The 12884-nt window shown below is 40.2% G+C and overlaps 1 protein-coding gene across 3 annotated transcripts; it reads left to right on the forward strand.

Moving 5' to 3' along the window:
* Positions 1-5499: 5499 nt before the first annotated feature.
* On the forward strand, positions 5500-10574 carry LOC115693557 (organic cation/carnitine transporter 7). 3 transcript variants are annotated; one of them, XM_030620579.2, is made up of 6 exons: positions 5500-5726; positions 6369-6747; positions 7726-7963; positions 8696-9224; positions 9345-9547; positions 10188-10574. In XM_030620579.2, the coding sequence occupies exons 2-6, from the start codon at positions 6473-6475 to the stop codon at positions 10434-10436; spliced, it is 1494 nt and encodes a 497-aa protein (XP_030476439.1). In that variant the 5' UTR covers positions 5500-5726; positions 6369-6472; the 3' UTR covers positions 10437-10574. The 3 variants fall into 3 exon arrangements, with proteins under 3 accessions (XP_030476439.1, XP_056176477.1, XP_056176478.1); XM_056320502.1 differs by lacking the exon at positions 5500-5726 and adding an exon at positions 5733-5886; XM_056320503.1 differs by lacking the exon at positions 5500-5726 and adding an exon at positions 5917-6132.
* The last annotated feature ends 2310 nt before the right edge of the window (positions 10575-12884 follow it).

Below are 12884 nucleotides of genomic sequence, written 5' to 3' on the forward strand. Positions count from 1 at the left end.
GACATAACATAACCCTAGATCTCAGCTGTACTCTATTCTCGCTAGTACCATGGTGGGACGGCGATGACAGACTTGCTCAAAATGAGGACAATAGTTTTGGTGGCTCATATCAAATATTACATTGCGGATGTAAATTTCTCAATAACAATGCCAGGAGGGCGTAGCTAGTTGTCCTATACCATTCTTTCATTGATAAAAAGAGAAAATTGCAAGTGCAACTAGTAACCCAATGCTCATTTAATTTTAATTTTGGGCTAACCGGGCGAACTGGGCAAGCCCACCGATTCTGTCCTTGGGCGTCTCTTTTGGATTGCCCTTCTGGTCCTGGACCTCCTGGATTCTCTCTATTTAGGGAAATCCAGTTATGGTTGATCACTCTCATCTTCGTACCATGTTCTGTCGACATTCAAGTGCTTCTTCCATCACGTTTCTTTGCGAATTCTAATTGCTGGGTTAACTCTTTTCTTTGAAAACTGGCGCCTCCCTTCAAGTTCTGTCCACATTCAATCTCCATAACGGAAGCGACGGCATTCAATATCAGTTCCTCCGTTCTGGTTTTTGCTATGTGCTGATGATCAATCACACTCCATTCTTGGAGACGATGTCATTGATTTTCATCGTGTTTCCAGCTTGACCCAAATGGGATTTTCTGGTCACCATCGGTCATCATGTGAACATCAACGACCTTTGTAGCCCTAAAACGGGGAACTTCCTTATGTTAACGCTACGCCACCCTTTCTCGGATGGAGCCTCCTTGAAATCCCTACTTGACAAGACAACTACCCGTCGCTTCTCCCCCCCCTGCTTACGCCCCTTCTATGTAACAGCGGGGCACGCTTTGCGTGTTAATAAATAAATATTAAATAGCAGCATCAATGAAGGTTAATCTTACGATATTTGGTCCACTTAGAGAGAGGATTTGAATTTTGGCAACTTTCTGAAAATATAGAAGATTTAATTTTAAGTTCGGAAACTACTAGAGATTCGTGAAAACTTAATTTGAAGTATTAAGGATTTATTTTAATTTTTACGGTTGTTTGTTCGCGATTCTTATTCCATTGTAATCCACCGTGGACTCTTTGTAGAATTTCTCGGAAGACAAATTAAGGTTTAAATCATTTTTTCATGTTTGTTTAATTTTATAGAGAGATAAATAATGTTGCTGAAAAGAGAAAACCAACAAGAAGAAAACAGGCGGAAAGAAAAAAGAAAAATCAAAATGGAAAGCAATAAGTCAATGTGATGCGGAAAAGTTGCAACTTTTTTTGGTCGGAAGTATGTAGTTGTTTGAAACATTTACTTCAGTTCGTTGCACAAACAGCTAAGCATCTCGAGAGTGAATCATTGTTGAGGCCAAAAAGGAAACTTTCCTAATTCAAATAAATTTTTAAATTTGAGAGATTTTCTAGTTTAACTAGGTTTCCAGAAAAGGACTTCCCATTTTGAATAAGACTCTTGTCTATTACAAGAAGTGTCTTCTTTGTGAAGAGTATCCAAGAGACTATTTCTTCGTGAATTACTGCTTGAAGTAATTTGAGAGTGCTAAAGCTAATAAATCTTGTGGTAAGATTCTTTTATGAAATTGAGAGATTATTTCGTAAGGAATTGTGGGGCTACACACTACGTGTATTATTGGGTGTATCCGGGATTGAGAAATACTGAGAGTGTTTGAGTGATATGAGTGTTGTTCTTTTCTCCGTTATATCTCTGAATTATGGTGGAATTTTGTGTTACTCCACTGTTGACATCTGATTTTTGTCAGTCCGATAAATCGGTGCCTAAAAATCTAAATGGACCAAAGTAGCGCAAAAGAGAGATAATTTGATTTATTTTTTTTATTCTATTTATATTATTATTTGATTGCTTGTTTTTTGCAACAATTGGTATAAGAGCCAAGCTGGATTGAGTTGAAACGAATTGATGGTGATAAAAGAATGAAAAGTGAAAATTGATAGATTTAATGGAAAATGATTTTGATTTATGAAAGATGCAAATTGAGAATCACATGCATCAAAGGAATTTGCCCTTACTTCTGTCTGAGGAGAAAACAAATCGATGGAGCAAGATAAGTGGGAGTTACTGGATAGACTGGCGTTGGTTATTCATGTGACGTTGGCTCATAACGTCACATTTAGCATTGTGAAAGAGAAGACCACAGTAGGAGTTATGAATGAGACGTTAAACATGTATGAGAAACCCCCTGTGATCACCAATGTCTACTTAATGCGACGTCTATTTTACTTGAGGATGAGCAAATGTGGATTGGTTGCAAATTACATCAATAAATTTAATATGATTGTTAGTCAATCGAATTCAATTGATATTGGCCTTGATGATAAGGCATGTGCTATAATTTTATTATCTTCATTGCCTAATGGTTGGAATACTACCGATACTGATGTTAGTTCTTGGTCAATAAGCCTGAAGTTTAAAGGGGTCCGAGATTCGACTATGAGTGAAGACATTCGTAGAAGATAATTTGTATACTTATGTCCGCTATTTTAATACATGAAGATAGAGGAAGAACCAGTACTTGTGTTAGTAGGAATAGAAAACAGATGAAGTCGGTCTAGGATTGATGGTGTTGTTTGTTGGAGTTATGGTAAGAGTGGCATCATTGAAAGAATTGTCTTAAGCTGAAGAACGGAAAGGGTAAGGGAATTAGAGTTGAGTTAACAGATGATGTTAAAGCTACAACTGATAGTAATTCAGATAGTGTTGATTATGTCTTATCTATCATTGAGGATTCTTCGTTTCGTGGATAAATTAAGGATTTTAGTTGTTTATTTCATGGTGCACCAAACATGAATTGATTTACTACTTATTGGTGCACGAATAATGGTAAAGTGCAGCTGGGGAACAACGATGAATGCGATGTTGGTGATGTCATAATCAGCATGATAGTATTATGAGGACATTGACTGGAGTAAGACATGTTCTAGAATTGAAGAAGAACTTGATTTCCTTGAGTGTCAGGTTTTGGACTCAGCTGAGTGTCGTTATATCTTAAAAGGTGGAGTTTTGAAGGTCGTTCAAAGGTGCTTTAGTGATAATCAGATAAATCAAGCACAATGGCCTTTACGAGTTTTAAGGTGTGATAGTGACATATTTCATCGTGGAGACGTTGTATGAATATGTTCAGAAGTTGCTTGAAAGTTCTAAGTTAAAGAAATTTGCTATATAGTTATGTTGCTATAGAACTAAATGTATGCAAGTGCTGTGACTTAGACAAATAGTGGAAAGTGCAATTTAGTATGACTCTTAGAGAAAACATGGAGATTGCAGAGTTAATTCACTAGGATGGTTGTTGGGTATCACGATTTTCTTCGAATAAGAGTGCTAGATTTATGCTAACAGTTGTGGATGACTACTCAAGAAAGACATTAGTTTTTGTGCTAAGGCAAAAGTATGATATTGTTGTCAAGATCAAATAGCTCAGAGTTTTGATTGAAGAGGAGAACCATTACAAGTTGCAAAGCTGATGATCAAAATGTTACTAGAGATGACTCATAAATGCTCTCTAGTGTCAGTACAACTCGAAGTTCCTAGCGGATATGCTTGATACGGCGAGCTACCTAGTAAATAAATTCCCGTTAACTACAATTGGATAACAAACTCTAAAGAAGTGTGGTAAGATAACGTTGCAAATTATTCCGTCTTAAAATATTTGATTGTCCGTGTTATATTCGAGTTAGTGATGATAAGCTTGATGGGAGGGCAAGAAAGTGCATGTTTTAAGGTTATGGATAAGATAAGCGAGGCTATTGGTTGCGGTACTTGATATTAAATTCACCTGTTGTCTAGAAACAAATTACGTTTGACAAATCTTCAGTACTTTTAAATACGAGTGATTATAGTATTATTTATACAAATTTGGATAGTGTTAAGCTCAACGTGGGGATGCAACTAAAAACTCCTAATGTAGCAAGTACTAACGTGATAATCGATACAAATAATGCTTATAGCGGGGTGTATTTTGTAGATCCAATAGTTGTTATAAGTGCTAAGTTTGACAAGCTGTTTATCCGATTTTCTGACAAATATGTATGTAATAATGTTTTGGCTTTATATGTGGTAGAGAAGGTTGTGACTGAGAATCTTTATGGAGTAGCACTAGGTGTAGGCGGAGTTGGTGTTTTAATGACGTTCACGGTCATGGCGACTTGAACTTGGAAGATGTCTATGGTAGTTGAGCCCATCAGAGGTTGTGCGAGAGTAGCAGCGCAAGAGTAGCAGTAAGGATTTTGACTTGATTCAAAAGTCGAGCCAATGTGGAGATGGTTGAAAATATGTCTCAAGTTTAAACTTGAAAAGAAACTTTCTTAATTCAAGTAGGTTTTCAAGATTGAGAGATTTCCTAGTTTGACTAGATTTCCTAAAAGGAATTTCCTATTTCGAATACGACTCTTGTCTATTATATGAAGTGTCTTCTTTGCGAAGAGTGTCTAAGAGCTTGCTTGTTCGTGAATTACACTAGAAGCAATTTGAGAGTGTTGAAACCAATGAATTTTGTGGTAGGATTTGTGAAATTTGTTGTGAGATTGAAAAATTATTTCATGAGAAATTGTAGAGTTCAACGCTGTGCGAGTTGTTGGGTGTAATTAGGGGTTAGAAAAAAATATTAAGAGTGTTCGATTGACTTGACCGTGGATGTAATCTTCGTTGTATCTCTTGATCTATAGTGGAATTCCATGCTGCTCTTCCTATGAACGTAAGTCGCATCAACCGAACCACGTAAATCTGATATTCGATTTATTTTTCTTGTTTTGTTTATTTTAATGTTTGATTGCTCATTTTTCGCAACCATCCTCACCTAAGAACATAAGGCTTAAATCTTCGTTACTTGCGATGAAATGTATAAAGTTGCTCACTCTTGATGAGATAAATTGTACATTTATAGTTGGGAAAATTTCCAAATAAGGACCCGAAGTGTCCTCATTTTCTCATATAAAAGCCTGAAGTGGAACTTGTTTTAAATAATGGCCTAAGGTGCTCTTATTTTCTCAAATAAGAGCATGGAGTGAACTTTGTTCCAAATAAGTGGTCATGTCAGTCTCAAAAAGGGCATTTTCGTCTTTTAATTTTAATTTTTAATTTTTTTTTCCCTTTTTTCTTTTCTGTTTTTTATTCTTTCCATTTTAAAGCAAACTCAAAATATTAGATTAAAAAATTAAAAAAGAAAAATTAAATAAGGCCAGCCTGCTGGTATTTTCTTTTATCTTTTTAATTTAATTTAACTAAAATTTATGTTGAAATTGTTTTTGGATTATTTAAGAAAATGAGAGCATTTTGTTCTCTTATTTAAAATAATGTCTATTAGGTCTTTATTTGGAATTTTTTCTTTATAGTTCTATAGGACCGCAAATATACTTGGCCATATTGGGAAAGCATAATCAATTAAAGTGAAAAAGGGTCACTTTCTAAAAGAGAGAGAGAGAGAGAATGAGAAAGAAATCTGTCCCAGCTCGTGTTGAGGCAGGTATTAACGTAAGCAATCGAAATGAAATGATCACATCCAATTGTCCAACCCCAGCAATTCGATTGGTCACTTGAAAATTGGAACCTTAGAGAGAACGCGACGCGACGCCACGCGGAGGCCACCGTCGTTAGCGAAGGAGGACGGTGGGGGAAGGGCGGAAGAGATGACTTTTGGGCTTTGATCCGGGAAGAGTGCGTTCTGCATCTGCTCAAAATCGGACTCCGACCCGTCTCCCCCATCCCATCAGGTTCCCTTCCTTTGCCGCCTTCTTCCTCCTCCTTTTCCTCTCTTCCTCTCTTCTTCCTGTCCTGCATGCTGCTATGCATGGAGATGGGGATGCAGATGCACGTTGCTCCTCTCTTCGCGTCTCGTTCGACTTTCCTGCTGCGCAATGATTTTACCATCATGTGTGGCCATCTGTTACGAATTCGCCCCTTCAATTGAATTTCGGATCTTTTTCTCTTCTTCTAATGGAATTATGTCTATCCATCCATCCCCATCGGTATGTGTATGCCTCTAGATTTTAAGGGTATGTGGTGATGTTCAGTCGCTATTAAGCCAGGGAAGTGTCATGGGGGGACAAGTCTCATAGCAAGATTCCTAATTTCGTGTTGTGTGATCGGACCCAGAAATGCAGCCTTGGCGTTGACGTGGTATCCCCTCAATATTGTTTTTGTGCCTGAACCGACTGCTGTTATCCCATCCCCACTGCAGATGTCCTGCTAATATTTTAGATGATCCCCAAACCAGGATAAGGGATCCTTTTGAGCGTTTGCTAGCGATTATACAGCTTTCTTTATCATACAAATGAGAAATGCGTCTCCTCTGATCACATCTGGTCCATGTATCTTGGGATTAGTTATAATGTGTTAATCATATGACATAACAGGCGACCCATCCCATTTGAGGAGGTCTTCTCTGATTCACTCTCTACCTAGACTGGAGCAACTTGCGCGGTGCAGTATACAGCAGTCTGTTTCTTTAGGCTAACCTATGGGACATGGAGACCCTACGGCTACGTATACGGTCGACGAAGCTCTTGTTGCCATGGGATTTGGCAAGTTTCAAGTGCTTGTTCTTGCTTATGCTGGCATGGGTTGGATTTCGGAAGCAATGGAAATGATGCTCCTTTCCTTCGTTGGCCCTGCCGTTCAGTCTCTCTGGGGTCTTTCTGCGCGTGAAGAGAGCCTAATAACCAGCGTAGTTTTTGCTGGCATGCTCATCGGAGCATACTCATGGGGCATAGTGTCAGACAAGCATGGTAGGCGGTGAGTGTCTTGCCTTCTCTGCTCCTTAAACAATTTGTGAGGAAAATTCCCTCCCTAATGCCTTCAAGATTGTCTAGAATGGTGCATAAACAAATTGCAGGGATAGTTCTTGCACAAAGACACTTATTTTTAGCTGGATCCTTTCTCGCCATCCATTCTCTCCTCCTTTGATGCATGAGCGGATTCTAAAACCTTATGGATGGAATGCAATTGAGTACTAAATTTTTTAATCGGTTTAATGAAGTCCTAAACTTTCACTGAAAATTCAGTGAAGTCCTAAAACTTATGCAGAAAGTGCAATTTAAGGATGCCCCTTAGGCATTTCTTGAGTGATGCACAGGCAATTTTAGATAATGTCCACCAAAAAACTTCATTTTTTTGTATGGAAAAATCTCTTGAACTTAATTGAACTAATTGAAAGGTTTAGGACTTGTTTGCATTCCGTACACAAGGTTTAGCAATTCTGGTGTACTTTCCCCGCTGCATAGTTATGTATGAAAAACGAAGTAGCAGAGTGCGTTTTGGCAAGTGATAAGCCAACTTGATTTGAATAGACAAACTCATAATGCTGAGACTTTGACAAAAAAGTAAGTAGGCGTGTTCATAACATTCATTTATTTCTACCTTACATATCTTGTCACCAGAGAATCAGGATTCCTGCAAGTTTCTTCTCATCATTGAAAACTGGATAACAAATCGAGATTACTGGACCATATACTAAAATGATAGGGGTGCTCTTGATTGACACGTTAAATCTGGTTTTCTTAATATAGAGGCATAGATCATGTACTCCAGCATTTCAGGTGATGAAAAAATAGAATCCAGCTTGTGGGTCCAGGAACGGTAGACAACTCTGATAACTATTTGGTTAGCAATTTTGTGACCTCCACATTAGTTTTAATAGTAAGATATTTAGGTCACTTTTTCTGACTGTAGAATTGTAGCTCATTGCTTCATTGGCTGCTCATTTATTTCCAGGAAAGGTTTCTTAATTACAGCAGTGACTACTTCTGGAGCTGGTTTCTTGAGTGCCTTCGCCCCAAACTATCTTTCATTACTTGTGCTCCGTTTTTTAGTCGGTGTTGGTTTGGGAGGTGGTCCTGTCCTCTCATCCTGGTTCTTGGAGTTCATCCCCGCTCCAAATAGGGGTACCTGGATGGTTATTTTCTCTGCCTTCTGGACAGTAGGAACAATTTTTGAAGCTTCAGTTGCATGGGTATGCTAATCCTTTCCTTATGCTACAGTAATTTTTGTTTTATCTTATGTTGGAAGTTAATATCCCCATTATATGCACTTTAAAAGAAAAATCCTCATTTTTGCTAGCCTGTATCTGTGCCGGATCATTGCTGGGACAATTTGGCTTTGTTTCATATCCCCACCCTCTTCTCTTGGCGAAGGAACAAGGGAAAATTTGTTCCAAAGTCCTCCTTGAAGTCTGACTTTTTATTAAGTACCTTATATTTAATGTAGAATATTTTAGGAAGTTTGAGGAACTGGTTTCTCAAATTATCAGCTTGAGTTCCTTTGTGCAAGTGTTTTTGAAGCCATAGCATGGTCATATGTAATCCTTACGGACACTCGATGTGCTTCCTACGTAGTCTTCCTTGAATTTAGGCGTTTACTTCCAAAATTTTTGTGTTGTTATTGCATTGTTAAGATGTCTATCGGTTACTTACATGGAGATAATTTGTCAAACTTTGCAAATGATTCAGCCATAACTGTAGCTTGCAGAAGAAGCTTTGGAAAAATTAAATGAGAATGTATTGTCTAAGAGGGGTAGTGCACTAATGATTAAAGTGAAATGGCTAATCCAGTGCATCTGTTTGTATGATTTAGAGTGGTTATCTTGGGAGCCCATTCTGCTTTTCTTGTGTAATATTAGCAAACTGACATGCTTTGACAGCGAAGTAAGTTTCTTCATCTCCATCTTTTCTTCGCTTTTCTACAGTTTGTGATGCCAAGATTAGGTTGGAGGTGGTTGCTTGCTTTGTCGTCTCTACCTTCATCAGTTCTCCTTTTATTTTATGTTGCGGCACCTGAGTCTCCCAGGTACTTATGCATGAAAGGAAGGATGGCTGATGCTCAGAGTATTTTGAAGGAAATAGCTAGAGTAAACAAGACTGAGCTGCCTGCTGGAGTTCTTGTGGCTGATAATAATGTTCAATTTCAAGAGAAGAGCGTTCCGTCTGAGGATACCCAGTTGCTCACCCCGAGGAGGAAAAACCATAGAACTCGTAATAGCTCAGAGCAGAGTATGGGAGGCTTCTCTTCATTACTTATGCTTCTTTCTCCAAACCTACTTAAGTCAACTACGCTTTTGTGGATAGTTTTCTTTGGGAATTCTTTCTCATATTATGGATTAGTGTTGCTGACTACTGAGTTAAGCAATGGGCGCAGTAAATGTTCCCCATCTCAGTCACATTTGAAAAAAACTAGTGATATCAATTATGGCGATGTTTTTGTGACTAGTGTTGCTGGTAAGGTTCACTGTCATATTTCAACGTTTCTTTTGCTTATACTTCTGAGATGCTCCCCCCCTGATTTTTTTGAAATGAAATGTTTAACCATTTCCTTTTACCTGCTACTGTTGCTTGCAGAATTTCCTGGGCTCCTTATTTCAGCTGCGATTGTTGATAAACTTGGTCGCAAGCTTTCGATGTCATCTATGTTCTTCTTATGTTGCTTTTTTCTGCTGCCGCTGGTTGTCTATCAACCAGCAGGTTTGACGACAAGTCTTCTGTTCGGCGCTCGCATATGCATCACAGCTACATTCACTATCATCTATATATATGCTCCAGAGGTAAATTACTGTTTTTTACCTAATAACATGTGAAGTTTTTTTTTGTCATCTCTCAGTTTGATTTGTGAGATCGGGAAACTAGCTTGAATTCTTTAATTACAGAATGCTATAGTTATCCTCTTTAATGGTCAGAATTCTTCTTAAGGAAGGTAGTCCGGCAGCAGTGCTCAAATTTTGGGGCTGGGTTTTCCAACGATTAATGCATTTGAGCCTTTCTTGCACATAATGAGAATGCTTTTGCGAAGTGATTGACTAAACAGGGTGGTTAAAGGGAAAGAAAGAGAGAGCTTGATTTTGGCATCATATGCAGGGATACAATCCCAATGTTCATTTTCTTAAGATATCGTGGACATCTTGCACATTTTTAAGCTTATTTTTGGCATCTGGCATCTATGAATGTTTGATATCGTGTGATAGTGATAGTGGTCTAAAGAGTAATTCAACATGGTTGGGTCTTGCACTGAGGGTCCGTGCTTTCTTTGAACGAAATCATGTATTTGCAGTTATGTTTTAGCAGTTGTCAGTCGGTTTTACCGAGAGATTGTTCCTAAACAAGAATTTGAGGTCAGCAGCATTGGCATTATCGAGTTTAGAAAATACTAACAGACATGTCATCTTTGGTATTTAATTGAATCTGTAGATATACCCAACCTCAATCAGGACAACTGGTGTAGGAGTTGCGAGCTCGATAGGGAGGATTGGTGGGATGATATGTCCTCTCGTGGCTGTTGCATTAGTAAATGGATGTCATCAAGGTGCATCCATAATTCTATTCGAGATTGTGATCTTTGTCTCTGGAATTTGCGTGGTGCTCTTTCCCTTTGAAACAAAGGGCCGTGATTTAAGCGACACCATAGCAAGCTCAACAGAAAACATCAATTCAGCATGAAGTTGTAAACAAGTGCCCATTTATGGGATGACACCCTTGATGTATAAAAGAATACTTGGGTGCACTTCCCAAACTTTTGATATCTGCTATACAACAGTTCTCTTATAACATGTCCACAGGTAAAATTATATGTGCAAATACTTGAGCTAGACAATTTTGTGTATGCGTAGGTTTTCCAAGCGGAAAGTCTTTGGTTGTGTTCTGTTCATATGCCTGTCCATTAACATTAACACTTTCAGAAACTACATCTCCTGGTTAGTATCTTTCATCGTTCTTGGCTGACAATCATATGAATTAGCTGAAGCCTGGAGCTCGAAGGAGTGATGCACCATTTGCTCTTCTTCAACTCGTGGGTGGTGCGACTGTCCTGATCCAAGCTAGAAAAATACGCTCAGAGCCTACATTGTGTCTTGTTACGCTTGTTTTGGTGCATAGTGATAGTGATATCACGCTCATCTTATTTTACAAATCCAAATGCCTTGCTAGTAACGACTATTAAAAACAAATGCGAAATAAAAGTTGACACATATAGTTCTTTAAAATTTGGAATTTCCTCTCAAACATCTTTATATATTTAAATCACACTAGTTTATGAGCATATCTTTGACATTCAATCTCGACACAATAAAGTACGACTGTTAGAGGATAGGACTTATACAAAGGATGATTAATTGTTTCGAACAGAATCATCTGGATATAAGATCAATAATCCATCCGGAGACCTTATTTTTACACGTGATATCCTTCAAAACTGGAAAAATCTTAATAACTTAGAGAGATGTTTGAAATGATTGGACTGACAGGAGAGTCGGTCAGTGTGTCAGATTCCTGCATGTGGGCTATGTATGTAGATAATCATTACTCGCTACAGTGAAATTTTTTTAAATATTAACTTTCATCTTATGCTGTATGGCAAAAGGACACTACAAGTGCCATAAGTTGTGTACGGATGACACTTTGGTGCCATAACTTTTTTTCGGATCACTTTGGTGCCAAATCGGAGAAAAAGAGATCACTTAAGTGTTAATTTAGCCGAAAATCCGACGTGGCATTTTTTATTAATTTTTGACAACGACGTGGCTCGCCGGAGGATGAGTCAGCGTGTACAGTCAGCATTTTTTATTTTAAATAATTTTTTTCCTTTTTTTTTTTTCCTCTTCTCCTTTTTCCTTTCTTTTCTTTTTTTTTCTTTTCTCCCCTCGCCGGTGGCCGGCCCGACCACCGGCGAAGCCCGGGAAGGGCTGGGCGAGGGCGGCCTTGCCCATGGCCGGCGAGGGGCGGCCTCGCCCAGATCTGGCGAGGGGCGGCCTCGCCCATGGCCGGCGAGGGTCGCCTCGCCCAGATCTGGCGAGGGGCGGCCTCGCCCATGGCCGGTGAGGGGCGGCCTCGCCAGATCTGGGCGAGGCAACCCTCGCCGGCGACAGGCGAGGCCACCCCTCGCCGGCCATGGGCGGGGCGGCCTCGCCTGTCGCCGGCGAGGGTCGCCTCGCCCAGATCTGGCGAGGCCGCCCCTCGCCCATGGCTGGCGAGGTCGCCCCTCGCCAGTCGCCGGCGAGGGTCGCCTTGCCTCGCCCAGATCTGGAGAGGCCGCCCATGGCTGGCAAGGGGCGGCCTCGCCTGTCGCCAACGAGGGTCGCCTCGCCTCGCCCAGATCTGGAGAGGCCGCCCATGGCTGGCAAGGGGCGGCCTCGCCTGTCGCCAACGAGGGTCGCCTCGCCTCGCCCAGATCTGGAGAGGCCGCCCATGGCCAGCGAGGGGCGGCCTCGCCTGTCGCCGGCGAGGCCGCCCCTCGCCAGCCATGGGCAAGGCCGCCCTCGCCCAGCCCTTCCCGGGCTTCGCCGATGACCGGGCCGGCTACCGGCAACCGGCCGGCGAGGGGAGAAAAGAAAAAAACGAAAAGAAAGGAAAAAGGAAAGAAGAGGAAAAAAATTATTTAAAATAAAAAATGCTGACTGTACACGCTGGAAAAAAATTATTTAAAATAAAAAATGCTGACTGTACACGCTGACTCATCCTCCGGCGAGCCACGTCGGGGTCAAAAATTAATAAAAAATGCCACGTCGGATTTCCGGCCAAATTGGCACTTAAGTGATTTCTTTTCCTCCAACTTGACACCAAAATATTCCGAAAAAAAGTTATGGCACTAAAATGTCCTCCGTACACAACTTATGACACTTGTAATGTCCTTTTGCCAATGATGTAGTAATATCATTGCCGTTATAATAAAACATCATGTGTGCATGATTGAGGCTGGGTAGAACTATGTGACGTCAAGCACACCATCAATACGACTTTCGTAATCTGGAGGTGGTGGTACAGTAGACGCAAAAGAACTTGATTTCGCAAGTTGAGAAAGTTAGGGAATTTTATCTCAGGAAAATACAGCTGGAGATTCAAACAATACCAACACAAAAGTTGGAGAACTGAGACTCCGTTCGTTTCGCAGAA

The sequence above is a fragment of the Syzygium oleosum genome, unplaced genomic scaffold (assembly GCF_021117445.2).
Source record: "Syzygium oleosum isolate NSW1041296 unplaced genomic scaffold, Sole_v2.1 Sole_v2.20, whole genome shotgun sequence".
Lineage (NCBI taxonomy): Eukaryota > Viridiplantae > Streptophyta > Magnoliopsida > Myrtales > Myrtaceae > Syzygium > Syzygium oleosum.